The following is a 24528-nucleotide window of genomic DNA, read 5'->3' on the forward strand; positions in this document are numbered from 1 at the left end:
AAACACAGACTTTACCCCTTTGTTCCAAAAGTGCTTTTTCATTTTAAGTAACTGGAAGCAAATTCATTCATCTGTGCGGAGCAAATTCACAATAAAATTCTGACAGTTTTGCCATACAGTTGTAATGAGTCTGTTAACATGAGCCTTGACATGACCTCAGCCAGGCTATTCAGCACTGTTCTCCAGAAGGCAGCCATTTTCTCTCTCTGCATGATGAGCGATGATGGGATCCACAAGGCTGTTCAACAGGTCATGATGTCAACTATACCATTTCAGTATAGACCCATACATGGATGAGTCCCAATAATACAGCCATATCATAGTCAAAGATTGAATGACAATTCAAAAGCTCATATGGTTGCCTTCAAGTGCTATAGAGTTCATCAAGTGCGGCCCCAGTTCTTGTTGAAGGAGCATTTATTTGGCTCGGTCCGTGGCACGGTCAACCTTCATGTTTCTGTGTACTGTCACATATCATATGTACCAGTGGGAACAGTCTGAGACAAAACTATACAGCAACAGTTAGAGGGTCCTGTCAGAGAAGTGCAGGCCGACAGTCAGTGAGGAGACTCCTAGCTTTCCAGCAGTTCAGGCGAGGTGAAGGAGAAGTTACCAAACTCGTCCTGATTGATGGAGGGGATGAGGGGGTCATCGATGGGCGTGAGGGTGGGCTCTTCCTGGGTAAAGTCCGGGTCAAAGTTGTTTACATCCTCTGCTGTTTTCTGGAGGGGGATAATGAAGAATTGTTCTTGTTAGAGGTAAAGGCACACAATTATCTGCTGGTGAAAAATGGCACCATCCCTGAAAACGTTGATGCAACTGGCAATTAACAGGTAGGATTTGTCAGAACCTTTGCTTATATCACAACATAATTGTAGCCAAGTTGCCTTATAGCACAATTACAGCCGCGAGGTAAGACAAAGGCAAACATTACGTAGTGTCTACACATTGGCTCCATTATCTTGTATACACACACCACCATCATGTTATAAATTATACCAGGCGTGTCACTTACGATCCTGGGCTTGAAGGGCGGCTCTAGCTCCCTGCGGTTCAGCTTGTCCCAGTCGATGTCAGTGAAGAAGGCGTGGCTGGTCACAGCGCTCTCCCCGCCCTCTGAGGCCACACAGCCCAGACGCCGCGCTGGGTTCTTGGTCAGGAACTGGAGAAACAGAGACATGGGTGAACTCAAAGACACTTTACACTAAAGGAATCAAAAAAGAACCCAGCATAATATCAAGAAAATTTATGTTAAAGAGATAACATTTCATAAGCTCATTACATGAACAGAAACAACATCAACACAAAAAGGATCAAACTGTATAAAATCGGTCAAATATCAAGTAAGGAAATGAATTATCTATAGATGATCTGTATACAAGAGTGAGCAAGTCTTTAGCTTTGGCTGGATCATACTAGCCACTCTGGAGCAATGCCAAACTGGACTAGAGCCAGGATGACATCCCGTCAGTCCCCACCTCCCGCCCCCACACACACACACACCCTGGAGGATTTTCTGGCACCTCCCACCACGCGTCGCTGGAGACAGACCAAGTCCAGGAAACTGCAGTTATGTTGCCTCAACTTCCTGGTGTTATACACCTGCGCTTACCGAGCCAACGACAGAACAGTGAATCACTTGTTGTTTTCTCTGCAACCAAATGTCGGATGCTTGTAGGTGGGAGAGGCCAGAGGGAGAGGCCAAAACAAAACAAACTCAAAATTAAAAACAGTGTTTCAACCTGGCCTCCGGGGAAGAAACTGAAGAAACAAATAAATGTGTTTGGGACAGCTCTCTCCTGGGTGAGGAGTCTGCACACACCTCAAGGCTGGTGGTGACATTCAGATGGGGGGCCAAAACAAAGTAACGAGCCTCTCTCTCAGGAGTGACGGGGGCCAGATTAACCCCCAGTCCACGTAGAGATTAATACGTCTTGCCACATCTGCCCCAAACTAGTATTAACTACCAGAGTCCTGGCCTGAACAACACAGCAGTCTCAGCAAAACTATCTGCACAGGGCAAGAGAGAGAAGAGATGAGAAAAGAAGCGCATGTGGAAAAAGGAAAATGCCGCATAAGAAGAGACGAAAAGATGAAGAGGTGGGAATGCACCTCTAAGTAAAGTGAAACTAATGGTGAGGTGAGCAGCAGGGGTCAGTCAGTTCATGAGCCATCTGGATTTCTCTCCAACTCTCCAGACCACAAAACTGAAAAAAAAAAAAAAAAAGACTAATCCACTGAAGCTGATGCCATCTTTCCATGGCTCCACGTCAGCGGTGCCATCCACTCTACCAGACCTGCCATGTCAGCACTGCAGCAGAAGGATGGAGAAAAAGCCATTCTGCACCGTAACAGATGCATGCAAAGCAATCAGGCAGGAGAACAATAGTTTCATTTGATTATCAAATATAAGGCGCCGTGTCCACCTGTTCGTACAATTGCTTTACACAAAGCACTACGGAGCAAACAATCTTTATTTATTACAAGATTACAAGGAATTTCTGTTTCATGGGATGTGATGGCATACACTCTCAACAGACCCAAACTCACCACATTGGGAATAATTTGAATAGACTGTTGCATCCTCTCAAAAACCTGTATGGCCTGCTCACTGAACTCTGTGGGCTTGCTTACAGGAACAAGGGAAAACCTTGGATCAGCCTCCAGTATAAATAGTGCAGCAGCGTTCAAATCCGCTCACACCGACACTCGTCTTTACGTAACACGTGTCGCCAGGGGCAAACCGGCGATGGAGCTTGCACCAGTGCTTCCTCAAGCATGTTGGAAGAACAAGGCTAGCGAGGATAAGGGGAGCGGAGAGAGCAAAGAAGGGAGGAACGGCGGAAGGAGGTGTCGCTGTATTTATAGCGTGTATGCTGTGGCTGGGCAGTGGGCCGTGCCTTAATGTAGTTACATAAGAGTCAGGCCCAACAGCTGGCTGGCAGCGCTCTGTGAGGCTGCCATTCATTCTGCAGCCAGTCGGTCTGAAGGACAACACATAACAAACCCTGATCACAGAAATCCACAGCAAAGCCCTTCCACCTGTGGTCTCTCATTGTATCCAGCAGCTCTTCCCTCCACATGTCCAGATCACAGCTCTATCATCCCTCGGCTTCTCTCATTAGAGCATCCAACAATGCGGGAAACTGGTCTTTTAGTAACCGTACACTGCTTATTGGTTTTCCCCCCAGTGTTCTAAATGCGTCCACAGTGAGAAATCGATTTCCTCTGCCATTAGATCACAGTTAAAAAAAAAAAAAGTCTGAGGCATTTCCTGCAATTGTATAATGTGAACAATGTGGAGTCTTGTCTGACAGAGGCAACCTGAGAAGTGTAAACTCCTGCCAACAGGATACAACACCCAAAGACTACTACAAATTAATCTGTCCTGCGTCATGTTTACTGTTAACCTATTACTAACTGAATCCAAAACTGAAAGCGGGCGTAAAACTGAGGGTGGACTCACAGCTTTGAGTATATTCACAGCCTCAGTGCTGAGCCAGGAGGCATAAACGATCTCCTCGTTGAGGATGGATTCAAACAGATCGTCCTCGTTCTCCGCCTCAAAGGGGGCGTGTCCCGACAGCATCTCGTACAGCAGCACCCCCAGGGCCCACCAATCAACAGAGGGTCCATACAGCATCTCCTGGAGGATCTGTGGAAGCAAATCACATCATGCCAACAAGTTAGCCATCTCAGAGCATCGGGGAGCTTAACGGCAAACTGGAAACCGCGGCATGATGTTCAGTTAGTGTGTGTGTGTGGGTGTTTAACGTGCTGTAAATGGGGCACACTGTGGACCAAGTGTTGAGGATGGCAAAGAAGCCATTCATAAATCCAGACACATAAATCTTGGTCATAAATAAAACTCCGAAAAGCTTTCCACGCAAACATTAACACACACCGCAGAGTATCTCAGTCCCTCATTAAGAAAACAAAGCACGTCTCTCATGGTGCATTCAGATGAGGGGGATCAGGGGTTGTCAGGGGATCAGGGGTTGTCAGGTCAACACGGCCCTTCAGAACGACAAGAGGCTCAAGCCGGGCTTTGGCTCAAATCCACACAGGTGCGCTGCCTTGCAGTAAGACAGAAATACGTGTGGAGTCATGAGCAGTGACCACAGTGTTTGTGAGGTGGAGTGATGTGGGGAGAGGATGGGATTGGGAACTGTATCAAAACTGAAAAATGAGTTGTATCATAGACGTGGTGGATAAAGGATCTCACAGTCTTTGGTATTAGTAGTTATGAGTCTTGGTGCACAGTGTGTGTGTGTGTGTGTGTGTGTGTGTGTGTGTGTGTGTGTATACTGTTACTAGAAGTGATGTTGTTCAGTAGGAGGGTAGAAACTGACCTCGGGAGCTATGTAATCAGGGGTGCCACAGAAAGTCCCGGTGGCCACGCCGTCAAACATGCCCTCCTTACACATGCCAAAGTCTGCCAGCTTACAATGGCCGTCTTTGTCAAGAAGAACATTGTCCAACTTTAGATCCCTAGAAGGCAAGACAGAAACACAGAGAAACAGAAACAGTGAGATATTTCTATTAGGGAACTTTTTATCCAGCACACAGAAACACATCATTATCTGAATCCTAGTATAGGCCTGAAGCTAATCAGACACTAAAATCCAATTGTCCAAAGGCTGTCTTCACTAAAATGTCAGTTTGTGCACAGTCTCCAGTCGCACCCCGTCAGTGGGGTTTATAAATATATCTGGGAGGAGGGCGAAATTAGTGGTGGGAGAGACACAGAAAAGGCCATCTGAGGACAGCGAGGCTCCTCTGGCAGCAGGAGACACTTCTGAACTGACAAACAGATGCCTGCCTGACCAATAGCAGCCAGGAAAACTCTGACACATGCAGATGACCAGTTGGGCTGGCGAGAAGGAAGAAGCGCTTTAATGTCAATATTTACCTGTCAGAATGGAACATGAAGAGGACTTCCAACAAGACATTAACTATAACAATGTGGCCTCAATTGCTCTTGCTGTCCATCGTTACTTGGAAAGGCAATATACTCGCTATTAGCTAATGTTGTTACGTGGAAGCAGATCCAATTTACTGCATAGTGAATTAGCTGTTGTCGGCTGTATTGGCAGTAAATGAAGTAATAATAGTTTGTTAATGAGTAACTATGTAATTTGAAACCCATTATCAATTATATTCACTTTCCAAAGTAATGCAAAGTTACATTTAGAATCATACTTCTACCACAAACTTCTATACACAGAATTTAAAAGCCAAGCTGCTGAATTTAACTCATTTTAGTTAGTAAAAGGCTCTTTTCAAGAGACAGCTGGGATGAAACCCTAGCTAACCTTGTCCTAATTAAATTACACACATTCATCTGAGTTAACAGATGGAAATTGTGACAATTGTGTCTTTATGTTAACTGACAAGAATCATTTGTGCATCTTAGTGAAAGCAACTCAATAATAATATTACCACACAAAAATGTGTGGTAATATTCAGTGGAAGTACCTTCCCACCGAGCGCTGAAGTAGATCTCTGTATAACCAGAGGAAGTGAAAGCTCCGCCTCTCTACTCATGCAAGGTGGAGCCTTTTGTTATCTGACAGAGAGTTTAACCTGCCTGGTGTTGCTCTGGAGTTCAGCTCTAATCTGAGATCGGGTGACCCGACGCTGCACCAAGGTCATCTAAGTTGTCGACCCTTTAACAGTCAGGGACTGAACTCTTCATAAGTTGTGTTAATATATGTTGTCATGATACTGTCTTATGTTACTGTTACTGTCTTATGGCCCAGGCAGAGAGACAGATACAGGAACAGAGAAAGACTGAAAGTGAAAGAGACGGACAGACAGCCGAGCCAGCAACATTGGTATGGTTGGATTAATCCGGTTTGCTCTTCCCTGCAGTAAGCTGATTGTGTAACACTGACTCAGATGCTCATAGTGCCGGAGCCTCACGGCTGAACAAACAGGCCAAACAGGGGCAAGTCCACTACAAACACGTGATGGCCATTCAGCCATAGAGTACACAGTTCAGAGCATACTAGGGCTTAATACAACCTGGATATAAAACGACTTCTGACATGGAGGCCTAAGTAGTATTTTTTGGTTTGTTTTGTGTTGACAGGTATTATAATACCACATTAAAATTGATTTTCTGTTTAAGTGGCTATCTCTGTCCTGACCCCAGTCACATGGCCATTTAGTGCTGCTTTCATGCTTCAAAGCAGCTCACAGTACCAGTAGTGTATACATTTTTAGCATGGGTGGCCTCAGTGGGAAATGAACCCCTAACCTTGGCAGCTTTAGTGCCACACTCTCATCATTGTGCTATGTCTCCACATGTACATGTCCCCACCCAAATAACTCACTGCACCTACTGCACCTCTCCTCCATCATCAACCTCCTCACACTCGACAGACAGGTCTGACTTTGAACCTCTTTCTATGGGAAGCGGGTCAGGTGGACAGTGTGATGTAGGCTAACACATAAACTATGAACTCCCGCACTTAGCTGCTGAACTGGCTCATACTGCAAGAATGACTGACTCAATAAGTAAGAGGTACAGTTGCAATGAGAGGAAAACAGAACTTCCTAAGAAGAGAAGAGGAAGTGCTGAAGCACTGTGACGCACAGAGTCTGTGACTGTGGTTAGACAATAAACCTGTATCTAGACAAACTACTTTGTTTTTTGAAATCTATGCAAAGACACAGAAAGAGAGTTTTACACTATAATGATAACCTGGTCATGGCATTCAAGACTATAGTTACATGATTTAAAGGAGCTTTTATATATCTATACTTATATGATAAAAGATGGTTAATGAAGGCATTGTTAGAATTTGATTTAAAGTCCTTTGATCCTTTTTTACAGGCTAACTTTTTTTCAGACTAACTCCAGATCCTCCAGTATCACTATACTGGAGGATTGTTTAGTCTTAAAATTAATTCAATCAATCAATACTTTTTTAACTAAACTACATCTGTTTGCAAAATATCATGAGGAACATTATTCGTATCCTGAGCCATAGCATATTTGAAATCAAAAACATGGCACCTTTAAACTACTCCCTTAAGTGGTCAGTCCTATAGGAAACATGGACACACTGTAGCACTAATGACAGAAGTTGTTTTAACCCTGAAAGGCTGTGGCTCCTCCATATCAAAGCAACCCTTTACCTGAAGACCAAGGGGTCAGAGAGATAACTAGTTAAGTCATGAGAAAGCAATTATGTTACATAACACAGCGACTGAGGCTACAACTTCGTCCATTAAGTTGAGGAGGCGTGGCTGGCATGTCAGGCTAACAGTCATGCTGTGTGGTGGGTGCTGACATGGAACACACACATCTAAATATAACGCAGCATTTACTGTTCGCTCACATGATGCCCCCTTATCATCATGGAGTGGCTGGGAGCTCTCTGCGCCACCACTCAAAGCAGACAACAGCATCCTAAAAAGGACTAAACCGCTCCACACGTACACTGGTGTTGGAAGACCTGACCTGCCATGGGACCAGCTTCACACACTCACCTCAACTTCAGGTCAACGAATAATATACTCAAATATCTGAGGCTGGGATGGGAGCTATACTACGATTATCATAATTCATGAATGTTTCATAGGAAATTCTATTATTAAAGGAATAGTTTTCCTCAAAATGAAAATTCTGACAATGCTGTAGTCAGCACTCTGGCAGGAGACTCTGCTCGCTGCTATAGGGCTTGTGCGCAGCCAGAGAATTGTCAGTGAGGAAAATATTAGAAACAATGAGGGCAATATTGGACGTTTGGACCCACAGTGCAAAACACTTGAATTATGCACGAGTTTGGAGGAATATGATGGACATTTTCTACTTTTTTGGAGCTGTAAAAAGATGGCACCGTTAATTTCAATAGTTTGGGAGAAGGCTGAGATGGAACTATGGGGACTAACTCGCTGTGTGTTTGGTCCTATGAACTTCATGTAGTTTCGACTGTCATGAGGATGAGTAGATAATGACTGCATTTTCATTTTGGGGTGAACTATTCCTGTAAGCTTTGGGGATCTCTACATAATAAGCTTGTTCAGTATGACACCGACACAGCAGGTTATATTGTATGTACGCCTGTTTCCCACCTATAGATGATGCCTTTGCTGTGCAGGAACATGAGAGCGGAGGTGATCTCCGCTGTGTAGAAACGCGCTCTGGCCTCTTCAAACTTCCTGGACTTCTGGATGTGGAACATAAGGTCGCCACCATTCACAAACTCCATCACAAAGAAAAGGCGGTCCTGTAACACACAAGAGGAGGTGATATTAACGCGTGAGCACACCCACACGTGTACACACAAACCACACCAGCTTCACAAAAACTCCCATGTTACAGTCCAAGCAACCGTGACCAAGACACGCCAAGCCCACATCAAGGAAGGAGTGATGACAAACACATATCCGCTTGTCATTAATTTCACAATTCCATATAACTGATTCATGCGCAACTGTCCGCAGTTTCAAGTCAGCAGGGCAAAAACATGCTGATCAAATCCATAAATCTTTTTTTCTCATTACAGGCTATGGTCGATGTATGTTCTAGAAAATGGCAGCCTGGGGAAAATAAACACTGCGGGCAGGACATGATGTACAGATCTGGTCATAAAGCTCCCTGAACCGATCAGGACAGGCAGGAAAGCTATAGCTGACACCGTTTAACTGCTCTGGTTTAGACTGGTCCGGTGTTTACCTTCTGAGATTACATTTGTGGTCCATAATAATATGTTTTCTACAAGTGGCAGAAGAGGGTATGTCTGTGTGTGGTCTAGCTGTACAGCTGAGTGTATATTTAAAAAGTCAACATATAATAATGATACTAATATTAATATTACAACGAAATGTTAAACCATAGATAATTGTAAACTTGATGTTTTTGTAGCACTTTTCCAAATGAAAAGCCCCTCCAAATGAAACAGAACATATCAAGCCACATATCTGATTGATGTCACTGGCAGTGTGCTTAGGAAAAGGGCACAGAGATGCATAGGTGTCTAAAGGAAAGAAGAGCTGCACTGATGGAACAAAGGTTAGTCATTTAACAGTGTGCGCGGATGTGTCTGGGTCGGGGGGGGGGGGGCTGCATCATCGAGTCAATCCTTCACTCAGCGCTGCTCTATTTTGATCCACGGTGAAGTAGGCCAGCGGGGGGTTCAAACATCTAAAGCAGATTAGGCTGCGACCCGTCTGTGGCTGGAAGAATAGCTCTGGCATGCCGAGGGTCATTCGCTCCCTCACACCCTCTCACTTGTACATTCTTTCACTACTGAGCCAACTGTGACACAAGGCTGGGACACTGCTGCCACCTGCTGACCATTTTATGTATTGCAACAGAGAAGACAAAAACTCAGGTCCAGATCGCCAAAAAGACCAAATCAGAATGCCATGCTATTCACTAACCATGGACAATGAGTTTAAAGGATGCTGGCCAAAAAAAACCTGTACCTGCTATGATTATGCATATGCAAATGATATGTAAATGTAATTATTTTGACATTGAATAAATTCTATTTGTTGGTAAAGCCATGCGAATCGAGATTGCACATTGCAACACGAACTCCCCCAAGTTATTGTAGCACATAAGATCCTTTGAAAGGTGATGTAAGGACTTTGCACATCGTCACCAACAAGTCAGGCAAGCAAAGGAGAGGGTTTTCCAGCTCAGATCAGATCAGGGAACGCTCCAAATATAGAGGGTGCTTTAGGGTGCAAGGGTGCCAGCCTTGTGGATTAGTCTTACGGCTGAAGCATGCGATTAGCACTTACAACTGGTGATGAAGGGGCTCTTTGCTTACTCAAGCACTTGTCTGATTGAAATGAAACTGATGTGCATAAAGTTCTTAGTGAAAAAGACAAAAACTCTGCGCTTTTAGCTCAAGCAACTGAGGCACAAAAAATGCGCAGATTGCCCTCGCAAAGCAAACTTTGTGAATATGGAACTCAGTGTGTGTGTGTGTGTGTGTGTGTGTGTGTGTGTACTGACTGGTGTCTGGAAGCAGCAGTACAACTGTGTGAGGTAGGGGTGACAGCGGGCTAGTGACAGCACCCTCTTCTCCGTCATGGTACACTCCACATCATCATCCTGCAGAATGATGTCTTTCTTCAGCACCTTGACCGCAAAAACCCGCTCTTTACCGTTCAGCCTCGCTAGCATCACCTGTGGAGGAAACACACACTCAGTTTGATAGATGGGAATTTACTGGTCTTTTGTCACCTTCATACCATTTCCAGCTTCCTAATCAGAATGAATAAGTCTCATTCCAAAACAAGATATCCCCCGCCTTTTCTTAGAAAATGATTGCTGGCATAAAAGTACTTAATAGGATAAAGTTAAGAGTCATCGTAGCACCTTTCCTTACAAAACAGCTACGCTTTTTCAGGTTAGAATCATCCTAGTTTTTGGAATATTGACTGATTAATTTCACCAAGCACATTTTTTCCAAAGTGGATGGATGGGATGAAAACCCTTCATCTTTTATAGACCATATCCATTTTCTTCCAGTATACCTGGTCCCACCTTCTAGCCGCGTGTCACCTTTTATCACTTCATTGTTACACACATAAAGCATTTTCCCATCATCCTCTGCTGTCATGCCCACCTTGCCGAAGCTGCCCTTGCCCAGCACTTGGAGGAAGGTGAAGTTGGAGATGCCGAGCCGTCTAGTCTGCTGCCGAGGCTCCTCCCTCTCCCTCCTGATGGTGGACACTCTGGACTGGCTCTCGCCTGCACTGTTGGCCTGGAAAGAGCAGAAGAACCAGCAATTAGAACCTGATTATTCACTCTCTAGTTAGGCACATTAGAGTGGAATAAGCACTCATTTGACTCATTCTGTTAAACGGCCTGTACGTACCAGTGAGTTGCGTTTGGAGAGTCCCCCGGCCTGCAGACCCATCTCTGCCAGCTTGTTGGCGAGCTCCACACTGTTGACCCCGCAGCTGGGAGCTACATTGCCCTTGCAGCGGATGTGCACATTCATTTTACAGACTGGAGAGAGAGACCGCACAGACAGGGACACCGAGGTTAAAACAGCAGAGAGAGAACGAGAGTCTGATTTGGAGAGACAGATGAACTCGGTTCTTACTTTTGCAGTGCAGCCCCTGCCGGACTATTCCCCACAGCAGAGAGCCACAGTGATCACAGAAGGTGGGCGACTTGTAGTTGTGGATGTTGAACTTGTGAGGGACGTTGATGCTGAAGCCTTGGTTTATGGACTGAGGGAGAGAAAACACTGTGCTGGAAGAGCTTTTTCAGAAGCATCTATCGATCTAGTATACAGCAAGCGTGCTGTAAACTAAACCGCCTGCAGGCAGGTAGTATGTTCAAGCACGCATGCACATCATCTAAAAGATCATAAAATTACACGCACAGTAAATTGTGAAAATATTTAGTTCCTATTTTTCTCATAGAGGGCGTTTGCCTCTCTCTGAATTCCCCCATGGCAGGGGAACTTGTAATGATTAGCAGAATCAGTAAAACACCATGCAAAAATACTACTAACACACTAAAACAAGTATAGATGTATACACCAAAGTATTAACATGCTGAAACAAGTACAGATGTATATATGATAAAGTATTTACATGCTGTAACAAGCATTTTTGGTAAAGTGTTCTGGCTCAGTGACCACCTCAACACAAAACAGGAACCTGTACAGGCTGCTGGTCACTGCAGGTGTTTATCAGATGTGTGTGTGTGTGTGTGTGTGTGTGTGTGTGTGTGTGTGTGTGTGTGTGTGTGTGCGCGCTCTATTGAACAGAATTGAAACAGAGTTGTTGAGTTAATAAAAGTGTTTACTTATCACTTAAACTGTTCTTACCGGTTCCCTTGTGGGCTTCTTCATGCGTGGACACACAGTGACAACCTGCTGGTGGCATCGTTTGTGAACCACACAGGTACACACTGCGGGTGACAACAAATACATCGCTCAGTATCACATCCTTAACCTATGTGTGTATTTTTAAAGCGCAGTGTCAAAAGGCAGAGACAGAGACAGAGAGAGAGAGAGAGAGAGAGAGAGAGAGAGAGAGAGAGAGAGAGAGAGAGAGAGAGAGAGAGAGAGAGAGAGAGAGAGAGAGAGAGAGAGATACAATAAAGGCTGCTCACCTTGGCACTGGTAGCCCTGCTTTCCAAACACACCCCTATAGCAGAGAAACACACTCTGTCAGATATTCCACTGTAGCGTTTACATATCAAACATGCGTACCAACAGCAGTGATTCGGCCTCGGGCGTCTTTCTCACCAGATGAACTCCCTGCAGTGAAAACAGAAGGTGGGCTGGCGGAGGAAGGTGGACATGAACTTGTGTCCGTTGACCTGGTGGATCTTCCGCTTCACGGCCCGCTGCCGCTTCCTCGTGAACTGCTTGAACTGCTTCTCTTTCACTATGGCATCGTCTGACAAAACAAGATGAGGGGAGAAAAGTTGTGAGCAGAGGTGCGGGCTGAAATAAATCGATAGGGATGAACAGGCACAACACTCCCCAATTAAAAACTTATCCTGTGTTGTGGCATATATAACGATATAAACAAAATATCTGTTTTTTATGCCACAATAAAGGATCAGTTTTTATTAAATGGAGAGAGTGTTGGGCCTGGTCATCATTGCCATTTGACAACTTGGACAGAGAGACTGTGGCAGGATGCAGTGGAGGAAAGATGGAACAACAGAGGGAGATTTCTACTGTGGATGAACAATAGTTATGTGAGCGTCACATTGTGTAAGTTCATGGTGCATCAGTTTGTCTGTGCACTTCCGTGTGGTTTGACTCTATGCGACCGGCATATCTGCTGTTCTGTACAGGCAACAGGCAAGCTATTTGAGAGGTGTTGAAAACCACACATGCATAATGGAAACCTGTCTGCTGAGCCCCCCCAACCGACCCCCACATCCCCCCCACCCCCACCCGCCAACAGAGATAGTTGTGGTGAAGAAACGACTTATAATCCAGTCAAAACCTCATACTGTTAACACAAACACAGACTGTAAGCTCTCCATTATGTGCTTGTGCCCTTAAACCTACACTGTTGTTGTGTTTTACAAAAAAAAGGCAGACTTGCTGTTTTGTGATTGTGAAGAACCAACGTAGACTTGATAGACTTGCTAGAAGTTACGTGACAATAAGTGACTGAGCAAGAAGCTAGAAGACAAACTTTCCCGTCGACCGTCCAGGGGGCAAGTGGGGTAAAATAAGGGCCGTTTCAAAAGATGCAGCGGGCCAGGTCATTTATTAAGGGGGCTTGAAGCAAAAATGCTCTTGTAAGTTCATAACATTTTTGAGAAATAAAATGGAGGGGGCAAAAAATTGGGGATACCCTTTTTTCATTTCACCTGTTCACATTTTTTCATTGATTTGTAAAATATTCACGTGTGAATGTGACTACTGTCCCCCGTAGGCCACCGTAGGTGATTGACAGGAGCTTACTTTGGGGCCTAACCCGAAACCCTTCTTTCCAGTGTGTTCTGGGTTTTTGACCAGAAAACAACTGAGCTCACAGCCTTAAGTTAAGTAGAAAATGTTGGCACCACACAGCCAGCACTAGAAGAAAAGGCGAACCGCACACAAACCACTGCTTCAACAAAAAATAAAACGGCCAATAAATCAAACAAGCGAGGGGTGGAAGACAGACTGGTTGGGGAAAACGGCAGTATCCTCTGCTGTAAGGCCTGCTGCCAGTTTCCAGCAGTGGGAAAGAAGTTAAAACAAATCTTAGTGGTACAAATTGAGTGTTTATTTGCCAATAAACACTCAAATTTACACTTCATTTGTTACGACATAACACAAAATTTCCGCTCAGTAAAATGAGATACAAACAGCATTCTTGACTGCTGTACAGAATGCCACTTTAACACTAGCTGTCAACATTACTATGCCTATGCAGCGCTAATACACAGCATCCTATATTATTATTTTCTTAGAGCCAATGAACAATTCAAATAATTGCTTTGGCTGTGATGAAATCTCCTGCTGGCTGTGGCTTGTTTCACGTCAAACTGTTGAAACTCACTCAATACATAAGGAGCGACATCATTTTCATTCAGTGGTCCATCAGATGTTGCAGATAGTAAATAATAACTAATATTCAGCACTTTCATCAGTGCTTTTAATCAAGACCAAAGCAGTCAACTCATGATTGGACCTACCAAGTCTGAGACTAACCCTATGCGCTCTCCCACATCACATTAGCCTTCATATCCAACAGTGTGGAAAGACCAAATACAACGCAGAAGAGCACAGATCACAGAATAAATACAGCAGTACCAGCCAGTCACACCACAGTGCAACAGCTTCATGTACAAACATAACAATCGCTAGTTCAATATTTATCATACACACCGCTACTTATTCTCCAGAATAGCAGTGCAGCGTTTTGTGAGGTTTGACATGCGTTCAGGCGTGACAGCACATAAAAGGGGAACTTAAAGAAAGAGAGAGAGAGGGGGGGTGGGGTGAGATGAGAGAACTGAAGCCCACTAACCAGGCTTCTCCTCAAGATCGCCTGCGGCTCATTTCCCGTTCGTCTTATTTGATCGGTTACACCTCGGTAGGTAAAACATTACTGACATGTATTTCAGGTACAGATACTGTGTCAGGGCTGCTAGAGGCTCGAGTCTCAGGGAGCGGTGAGAGCGTTAAAGCCTCTAGAGGGAGCTGCCGAGCGACTCAGACTGTTGACTTTTGAAGGTCAGACAGACTACAGTGCCTTAGCTCTGCGGGACGCCAGTGAAGCCTCCCAACACGCCGCCGCCGCCGCCGAGCAGGAGCGTGACACTGACATCCGGGGAAAGAAAGCATTCTTCTCATCACAACACATTAATCAGACGAGCGCATACCGACCTGCCCGTGTCACTCTCACGTCTCTCACACTCAACGCACACACTCAGGTATGCACGCACCGGCCTCTTTTATTACACTGTGGGCATTTAATGGCTGGCAGATATCACTGATGATTCAAAAGGAGGAGGAGGAGGTGGTGGCCGTATAGAGAAGAAAACAGGAGGACTGACTGAGACGGTGGAAAGGGTTAGCGCTGTTTTTCCGAGAGTGCGTGAAATAAAAAGACATGAACGGAGGAAGGGAAGTGGGACGGGGATATTTATGCGTGAGGAGGAAAATAGGGTTGCATTAAGGTCCAGTGTGGCGGTCTTACCATCAGTGAAGGATCCAGTGAGTGTGATAAGGACGTAGACCTTGCCCTCCGGCTCCAAGTCCATCTGCACACACACACACACACACACACACACACACACATATTATATTTGTGTATACCAAAACACTGAGGTAAACAGAATGATATTAAGACCCACCACAATAGTAATTTATTCTCAAAAATCACAACTAATTCAGTTATGTAACTAAAGATAACATATATTAAACATACATCACAATAAAGTTGAGCACAAACATGATATATTTGACCAGAAACACTGGAGACAATACAAATAACAATTCGTGAGAAGACTTGTTAGTTCAAAGATGGTTTGGCTCATAATAACAGGGTGAAAAATATGTGCAGTGGTATCTGCGTGACACGAGCCTGTGTCCTGTAATGCCGGTATGCTATGGATGCAGCTATGCCGGTGCATATTTGTGCATGCTTCGATGTGTATGTGTAACGTGGGGAGAATTCAGACAACATGACAGACAGGCAAGAGAGCAGGTCTAGCGGGTTGGGCTGGTTGTAGTGGTTGCAGTGACACCATGCTCAGCTGAGAGGAATGACTTACAAATGTCCAAGTTAAGCGTTAAGAGGACCTACATACAGAAGCGGGTCTCGACAGATGCGGCCGGGGACAGAGTAAGACGCTTCCTGCAGTAACCACCGAATGGAAACTTTGGTCACTGCAAGCTCAAATAAAGATCTATTTGTGTTACACACACACCCGACTGGAAAACACTGGGTGTCTGCAGCAGAAGTGATATATTGGGTCTGAAACTTTCGATCTTCTCAACTTGAAGGAAGAGTTCATTTGTTTCGATCTTCTCTACTTGAAGGAAGAGTTCATTTGTTTCGAACTTCTTTACTTGAAGGAAGAGTTCATTATCAGTTCCCTGCTCCTATCACCCTGCATCTCAAGTCTAAACACTAGGCAGCCAGTTTGACCTGTCCACTTGATCTCAGTGCCATCTTTGGCATTCCTACCATGGTTTACTTTGCCCAAGCTCCAATGGAGAAAAAAAAAAAAGCATGACAACTGCAACGCATCAGTCACTCTCTGAAAGTCTCTCTCTTTCTTCCTGTCTGTAAAGCAGCTAAGGTAAACAGCGACAGAGCTGGAGTCAGATGAAGATGGAGCCGTTCTGCTCTGTAATAGATGTATGTGCTGAGAGGCTGATGTATTTAAAAAGCAGAAACTCAACTGCTACATTACAGAGGAGGAAGTTTATGTCTTTTTTTAGAAACGGGGAAGGGGCCTGTTTCAGTCGAGCAAGCAGTACATTTTGTTGGAAAATGTTGAGGGGCCATATTTAACCCGATTTCAGTTTCTAATACTCTTTGGGAGGACGTCATCAATCAAGTCTGAGAAACCGCTCTGGCTATACAGGCCTGCATATGCTTAGATACAGGTTACAGTTGACTTCTTGTGTAAAAAAAAATCAAGTTTGATTAATGAATCAAATTGAGTAACATCAAGTCAGAAATGTCACGGCCCGTGTGGTGGCAGCAGTGGTGACGGGTGGGGTGGCAGTGGGAGGAGTGGGTGGCAATGGAAACAACTGGCCTCCAGTGGTGAGGATGTGAGCAAAATGGGTGGGAGGCAGAAGAGGTTAAGCCACTGCCACAGCAGGAGATGACACACCAGCAGCTATCACTGACTGCTTGCATCGTACTGTGTACAGATGTCATGGGGTGATCGCCTCAGAAGGTCAATGATGGCAACAGCTTCACTCTCTAAAGACCCAGGGCTGGAAAGGGAGTAAACACTACCAGTCAAGAGTGTGGACACACCTGATTGAATGTGCTACATTTTCCATTGTCTTAAAGCCATTTTAATCTAAAGGCTTATGCATAAATGCTTGAAATCCAGCAAAGACCTCCAGTGTTTTGTGAAGTTTAAGGGCATATGATGGGAGGTGTGGCCTGTCTGCAGAAGAAGGGGTGAACATAAGAGTCAAGAGAGAGTAAGAGCCAAGTAGAGAGAGCCAAGTAGAGCATCTGGCTGTGAGCCAATAGAGACTGAGCGCTGTAGCCGCTGTGAGCCCTTTAGCGCCGATCAGACGGTGGGAAAGCTGCAATAAACAGCAGCGTGGGCGTGTGGAGGCTTGTGCCCTCGCCTCTGCCGCCTCACGAGAGACAGGCCCACTGACACTTCTCTAGAGCCAACGAGGCACAAAACTGTTTTCACAGTTCAGATCTAGCTGATAACTTCAAGCTTGCACCTTGAAGTGAGAAAGCCAACTGCACTAACGAATTAGTTCTAGTTTTTCTAGAAGCAGCAGGGCAGCTCCATTTGTATGCCGCTTCCCCTCACTGCTTTGGTGTCTTGAAGAAGATTTGCATGAAGTCAGTCTTGATTGACAGTAGCTGGACCAGAATTCTGCGTTATCCTGCTGCTCAAGGAGAGACACCTATAATGATCCAGCAGCATGCAGACAGGAGGACAGTGAGTGTTAGCCTTTATGGTACACAGTCGATACCACCTCTACCTGCTCCAGGCCCCGACAGGTTCAGGTTACATTTACTGACACCTGGAATGGCTCAGTCCCAGAGGGGCGAAAGTCAGTCAGAGGAGGGAAACTCCAGTGTGAGATGCAGGTTTCCGTCTGCGTCACTGTCACCTGAAGTCGTGGGAAATGTGGAGGAATACTGAGCACAGCATCGCCACCAAGAACACTAAGAAATGATAAGCTGAAATTCTGTATGAGGCCTTTATCATGAGCTGTTATGAGCTTTTGGCTTTCGTTCTGCTTTGAATCGCCCAATGTCTACGTTGAGCAAAGAAAGTGCTTACGTTTAAGGTGAACGCTTGCACTGCATCTTAATCTACCATGCATGGTTTACCTTTCACCCATGGTAACTGCTGGCGGCGTGGGATGCCAAGGCAGGGTGTTATTGTCATACATTTGTTTGCAGTGGCAGGTCACAGGCAGCGTAGGCCAGGGTGCTGCTAGTTTGTGCACCTCTTGTGCTTTACATGGCATAGCAAGCCTGCATGGCCAACAGAAAGCAGAATTCACACCTTTGCACAGCAGAGGCGTGTGCGGTTTCAGACCCTATTTGTAAAGTGAAGGCCTCTAAGTCAATATGTGAAGGAGGCGGAAGGTCTCTTGTCCACTACATTGCCCTAAGACGCCTGAACATGTGAGGACGTTCCTTGGCAGCGCCTGAGAGAACATCTTAACCCTCTCAACTAGAGCTGTCCTGTGGTGCACTGAACACACCAAGGTTAAAAGGAATGTTTTGTTTCCTCAATCTTAATTGATGATCTTGGGCATAGAAGATATTAGTCACTCTCTCATAAATACCATTCAGCAGGTGTCAAGGGTTAGATCACATAGAAAATAGGCCCTACTGTTGTTGCTATTGCTGTAAATGAGAATGTATTGTCCCTAATGAAAAATCACTACAATATTCCTACAGTATAAAGAGACTTATAGTGTGGCTGTGGTGCTCCATAAGGAGTTTATGGTGACTTCATTAAACTTTGTGCTATTTTTAACTACCAGGGTGTAACTATCATTAGGGTTTTCTGTTGTAATTTTTAACCATAGTAGCTGCAAGATATACTAAGTTTTGTATAGTATCCTTCTAAAATTAAATAGGAGATTACTATAGGCCTAATTAGTTTTTTAAAATGCATTTTTCATTTCATCTCGACTTTAAGGGGACAGTCAACTTGCCTGGTTAATAAGGGTATTTTTTCTTCATTTAACGTTACACCCCTGGTAGCTTCCAGTGAGATCTGTTTTACTCACCCATCCCTCGAAAGTCTCTTCTGTGTTGGAGGTTTTAATCAGGTCCTCAAACTGAATTATACAGTTGGCCACAAAGTCATCATATCCAATCGGAGTATCGTGGAAAACGGCCAGCTCGATCTGTTTCCCGTTGTTGACATTGAGACAGAACTCCTCGTTGTAGGTCGGCATGTTGGTTTTCTGTTTGGTGTGCGTCTGTCCAATTTTAAGATCGTCCACCTTCACCACGATGTAGGGGTCCAGGGCGGGGGACGCCTTGTTGAAGATGACAGCGTGCCGGAGGGAGAAGGTGGTGGGCTTCAGGTCCACGGCCTCGCCGATCCGGAGCTTCAGAAACCCGTTGAACTTCATGTTTGTTTAGTTTAGTTTAGTAAGGCTACCGTGAAAAACAAAGCACTCAAAAAGCGAGAGGAAATATTTAAAAAGTAAAAAAAAACGAGGTATCAAAGAGCCTGCACGCCGCTTGTGTCAAGTCTTGCTCTCATCTTGAATGGGACTCTTCTCAGGTGAAGCCCCCGCCTGCGCTCCTCTGCGCCGGACTCGCTGCAGCCGTCTTGTCGCTGTCAGCCTGCGAAACACTTTCTGAACCTGTTTCAAGGAAGCCTGCGACTTCAGTGAATAGGAAGCAAGAGCAGAAACACGCCGAGGACGAGGCACGAGAAGTTCCGCATAACTTCTCACATACACACACACACACACACACACACACACACACACACACAGCGCGTGCACAAACCAGCCCGCGCTCAACCTGTCAATAATGGCTTGACAGTCACGTGGTTAGGTTTGTAGTCTTTGTTTACCGAGGGGAAACCCGGCACTATAATTACCATGATGCATCGTGACTCACCTGTCCCGTGTTCTGCGCGAGGAAACAGCGCCTCCTTGTGGCTTTTAGTGACTACTGGCAACTAAATGATAAGTCTACAATGTTTTTTTTGTGTTTTTGTATGCCTAGAATTAAATAGATTTAAATTCCAGTCAACACTTGGCTCCTTCATTCGTATTTTAGCCTAAATAGTTACAGATGGTGAACAGAGGAGTGCTGGCTTTCTTTCTTTCTTTTGTTCTTCTTTGTCTTTAATGTTATACCACTATCCCTTTCTCTCTTTAAATGCCATTCTCTCTCTCTCTCTCTGTCTCTGTGGGTGTCGTCACTTTGGAGAAGTCTGGTCCATCCATAAATGCCACGATCAAAGTCTGGACTTTATTGGTGTTAGACTTGACCCCTCACCCCACTCTGCCAAATGTCAGCACACCGCATCTCCCTCCTCCAGCTGTTTCAAATAAAGAGGCCGGGTCCCAGATCTTACACATCCCTAGGATACAGACTGTCTTGTAAACAACCTCTTAGACATGACCTTACTGAGCACAGAGGGTTGTAATGGCAGATAGGAGAGGAGGCTACCTTGGAATTGAATGTGACTTGAAATTTTCAAATTTTCTGTTGGGGCCAGGGAGGTTAAAGTGAAATCTTTTTAAATTGTACGTTTCACTTCACAACCTTCAACAGAAGCAGACATACCACTTGCACACGCACTTCACAACCTTCATTATTTGTGACCCAACACCTCAGATTCAAGGTATTTTAAAGGTATTTTTGCTTTATTATATAGTGGGAGAAAGAGGCCATTAGCAGGATTTAAAGCCATGGCTTCTACGTATAATGTGTGTTTCTGCCCACTGAGACAAAGATTTTTAACCGATTTTTAGAGTTTCACACTGTCCAGCAGAGGGCAGAATGAGACTGCTGAATTCATTCATTCTTCTTCATCTCCTTCCACGCCTCTCCTCCTCTCTGTCTGCTCTATCTCTCAATCATAATGAAGCTACTTTGTTTGAGGCTGTATATTTTGTCCTATCTCCCGTCCTTTCCCCCCGGAGCCAGAGCTGGCATATTTACGGTCCAGGATGATTTGTTTGGTGTCTTTGTTCTTCTCTCTCTCTCTCTCTCTCTCTCTCTCTCTCTCTCTCTCTCTCTCTCTCTCTCTCTCGCTCTCTCTAGTACTGGCTGCAGTGGTCGTCATGGCCAAATCTTGAATTATGCTCCCATGGGAGAAGTCTGCAACTCCACATGAATCTAGGTACCTCATTGAAAACACACACTTGCACATGTGTGCGTGTACAGACACACAGACACGTGCATGCACCCCCCACCCCCCTCCTCCCTCCTCCCTCCTTCCCCAGACACACACACACACATTCTTCTCGATGTATCTTCTCCAGATATCATGACAACACTTTAATGCACACAAGCAGCTACCAGGACTTCCATATTTCAGACCGGAGCGATTCTCTGCATGTGACTTAATTTTTGCCACCTGTAGTGTTTCCACATTCCCTTCACAGTCTACGCTCCAATTTATGTCTCTGTAACCCGGGACAGCTCAATCCTCTGGCTCCCTGCCCAGGTACACCCTATAGCTGCAGCTAATGAACCATAGCATCGGTGCCAAACAGGACAATGGGGAATAGGGAGAATATGGGCCAGGTATGGCGCAGCCCGTTCCCAGCTCTTCTGACCCCGGTGAAAGAGATCCTGTGGGACTAGTATATACCCCCACCACGCCTTCTGCACCGCCCTGAACCCAATTACCTCCATCAGTCACTGGGTTGGAGGACCAGAACCCTCCCCCACCCTGCAGTCACCTACTGTCACACCGCACCCTGACCTCTCTGCAGGTAGAATAAGAGCGTCAGAGTCCTGTACACAAGCCTACATGCTGAACTGAGCACATGCAAACACACACACACACACACACACACACATACACATATACCCCTGGGGCTCTCTGTGGAAGCAGAGCCACTCCATAAATCACACCTGTAAAAGCTGATTTGGTACTAAATGTCCCTTTATTCACAAGTGGTGTTTACTGCCAGTGCTCCGCCAGAGGAAAAGTTGACGATATTATGGAGAAAATGTGCCAAGATGTAGAGAGAAGGCAGAATGAGTTTTGTGTCATACACAGTTAATGATACTATTCTTCATGAGCTGTGCAGAGATAAAGACAGAAATGTGACGATCCTGTCCAGTAAGGAGGACTCAGGAGATGTTTTCAAGGCAGAGGGGGGGAGGTGGAGGAGAAGCGGAGAGGAGAGAGGGGTTGACAGAAATAAAGAGCGGTGTTGTGAAAAGTGGAGGAATGTAAGTGTGAGACTGGCGGGTCCTGTACTGGACAGAGAGGAGAGCAGAGAGGAGAGGGGGGCTCTGTCACAGCCCCTCCTGGGTAATTGGCTCCAGATGTGAGGCAGCGTGGCCCCTGCGCCAGCGAGGCGTCAGGGCCGCATTAAGAGCTCAGCCCAGGGCTGATGGGATCGCAGAGAGACGAGCTCACCCCCACCCCCCCAACCCCTGCCCCAAAAAACACAGCCTGCTCAAAGCCCCATACTGTGCTGCTGACCACTGAGCCTCCATCATTACCCCCCCCCCCCCCCCCACCTCTCACCCCCTGCTCATCATCTGCCAAAAGAACTGAACATTGCAATACTTCTCAAAACACAGCAAAAAGCCTCTTGCTTATTTATTGAAGGGTTTTTTTCACTCTTGACCTTGATTTCTGGTGCGCTGACAATACAAAATCTCTGTCATTCTCTTCCCGGGGCTTATTATGTCTTGGTCACTATGGCGACAGCAGTCTTCCAGTCAGCCTATTGTATGTCATTGTGTTGCTGCTATTGTGTTCGCCCTGATTGTGGACTGACAAGTGATGAGCATGTCAGCCAATTCTTGCCTGAACACTGTTTTAAGAGTCTCTATTGAAGGCAGCGACGTGTTTGCGGCACAGAATGGTTAAAGCACTCGAGTTGTCACCGCAGTGGGTGGAAGTGGAGAGAGCTTTATACGGCGCATGATGCCCACACACCCAGAACACCGGTGAGGTGAAGGATGGCACTCATCTATGTACAGCGGAGAGTCTCTTGGACTCATCCGCCAATAAGCAAAAGGAGGAGACAATATCATGATGTACACACAAGATATGGACGACCCCAAGTGCAGCCTGTTGAGCTGAGAGATAATGCTCCTTCCCTCCTGGTATAATGCCTTGCCTCATGCTTTATGAGCTTATATTGTGCCAATAGAAAAAGCCTATACTGAAACTCCCATCTTTCCATTAATACAGTTTTATAAACAGCATTTAGAAATTTGAGTGTAAATTCCTCACAGCGGAGTAAATCTGACTATGACTGGAGCAGCTTGAATGAAAGGGCATCTGTGGTCTTAAAAAGAGTCTTCAGAGCGAGGAATGCTCTTACTGTGACATGAAAAGCATGTTTACTGATAGAGCATGGAAATCGATTAAGAGCAGAAAAGCAGCATGGGGTGACGGAGATGGAGATGGAGGGAGAAGAGGGAAGAATGAACAAAAAAAAAAAAAAAAACAGAGATGGAGAGCACTTCACGTGCGATGACGCTCGCATATCGGCGGCATTTGTTGAGTTGCATTCTGCCACCGTGACTAAACGGTGGGTTGGTTAAACCACTCATCATGCCAGCCAGTATTTAAAGAGCTCATGTGAAAAGACCCTTGAAGCACCTTTCTCAGTCGGTGTGGAATGCCCGTTGAACGAGATTACGAGGGGGAAACGGTGAGCAGATGCTGAACACGAACAGAACATACAGTTTCAGATGTCCACTGATTCTGAAAGGCTGGTGTTGAAAGGTGTTGTCTTGAAACGCAAACAGGAAGAGGAACTGAAATTCTCAGGCAAGGGTTCTGCTTTCTGATCACCTTTCTGACTACTTCACCCCCCAAAAGTCCCACTGACTAATTTAGACCATCAGACAGGGCATTTTCTTGCTAATGGGAGAAATAGAGGCTGTAATACACTCCTAAGACACTCCATGACAGCAATGATATGACATTGTGCCATCAAACAATAAGATGTCAAAATCTGCCTTTCATCAACATACACACACACACACACAAACACACTCATACAAGAAAACAAGGGTCAAAGTAGGGACACGGGATCAGAACCGGCCATACCCTGAACCCTAATTTCCAACAACAGAAAATAATTTTCAAAGAACACGGCCAACACCTCTTAAAACAATATGAGCGCGGCGGCTGCCAACAGGGGTTTAATTTCAGCCCACCATCATTTCTCCGCCCCATTCCATCTCCTGACCCTGGGAGATGGTGTTGTCATTCTGCTGGACATCGGCCCGGGGTGTGAGTGAGTTTAACCAAACAAAAACACTCCCACCCCAGGCAGAGGACACATGCCCCGGCCAGGCCTCCATAAAAACAACCCTGGTCTGCGTTAACGTGCACGTTTCCAACACATGACAAAGCTGGGAGAAAGTCGCTGCATCTGGTTATCTCTCTCTAGTTAGGGTCTGCATAAACCGAGCAAGGAATGTCAACAAAGTGAGGAGGAAGGACTGCTATGAACGCAGTCCAACACTAGGTGGTAATCTTGTGTAGTGTATGGGTTCAGCATGGAGGCTCCCATAGGAATCCATGTAGGAGCGTCAGTGTGAAGGACTGAGGGCGTTTTGTTCCTGATTATCACTTCAGAGGAGCTTGTGTTGTGACTAACAGATAACAACAGTGACAGAAGGCTGACATGTAAACTGATGGTGGCTGGAAGTGCTGAACAGCTATGTATC

The 24528-nt window shown here is 45.5% G+C and overlaps 1 protein-coding gene across 1 annotated transcript; it reads right to left on the reverse strand.

The window, feature by feature from the left end:
• prkcha (protein kinase C, eta, a) lies at positions 1–19490 on the reverse strand. Its single transcript, XM_078289364.1, has 14 exons — positions 18912–19490; positions 15145–15208; positions 12237–12390; positions 12101–12135; positions 11814–11896; positions 11079–11208; positions 10848–10981; positions 10596–10733; positions 9980–10153; positions 8086–8240; positions 4353–4491; positions 3467–3655; positions 1016–1162; positions 1–722 (listed from the first exon to the last, which is right to left on the reverse strand). The coding sequence occupies exons 1-14, from the start codon at positions 19260–19262 to the stop codon at positions 573–575; spliced, it is 2043 nt and encodes a 680-aa protein (XP_078145490.1). The 5' UTR covers positions 19263–19490; the 3' UTR covers positions 1–572.
• Between the last annotated feature and the right edge of the window lie 5038 nt (positions 19491–24528).

Source organism: Centroberyx gerrardi, chromosome 17, assembly GCF_048128805.1.
Source record: "Centroberyx gerrardi isolate f3 chromosome 17, fCenGer3.hap1.cur.20231027, whole genome shotgun sequence".
NCBI classification, from domain to species: Eukaryota; Metazoa; Chordata; class Actinopteri; order Beryciformes; family Berycidae; genus Centroberyx; species Centroberyx gerrardi.

Bases quoted from the DNA above. Each gene is read 5' to 3' on its own strand.
- prkcha (XM_078289364.1), bottom strand. From the start codon at position 19,262: ATGAAGTTCAACGGGTTTCTGAAGCTCCGGATCGGCGAGGCCGTGGAC. The intron at 12,391-15,144 runs GTAAGACCGCCA...TTGTTTTGTCAG, and splicing joins CACTGGATCCTTCACTGATG to ACGATGCCATAGTGAAAGAG. The intron at 723-1,015 runs GTAAGTGACACG...ATCCCCCTCCAG, and splicing joins CGCCCTTCAAGCCCAGGATC to AAAACAGCAGAGGATGTAAA.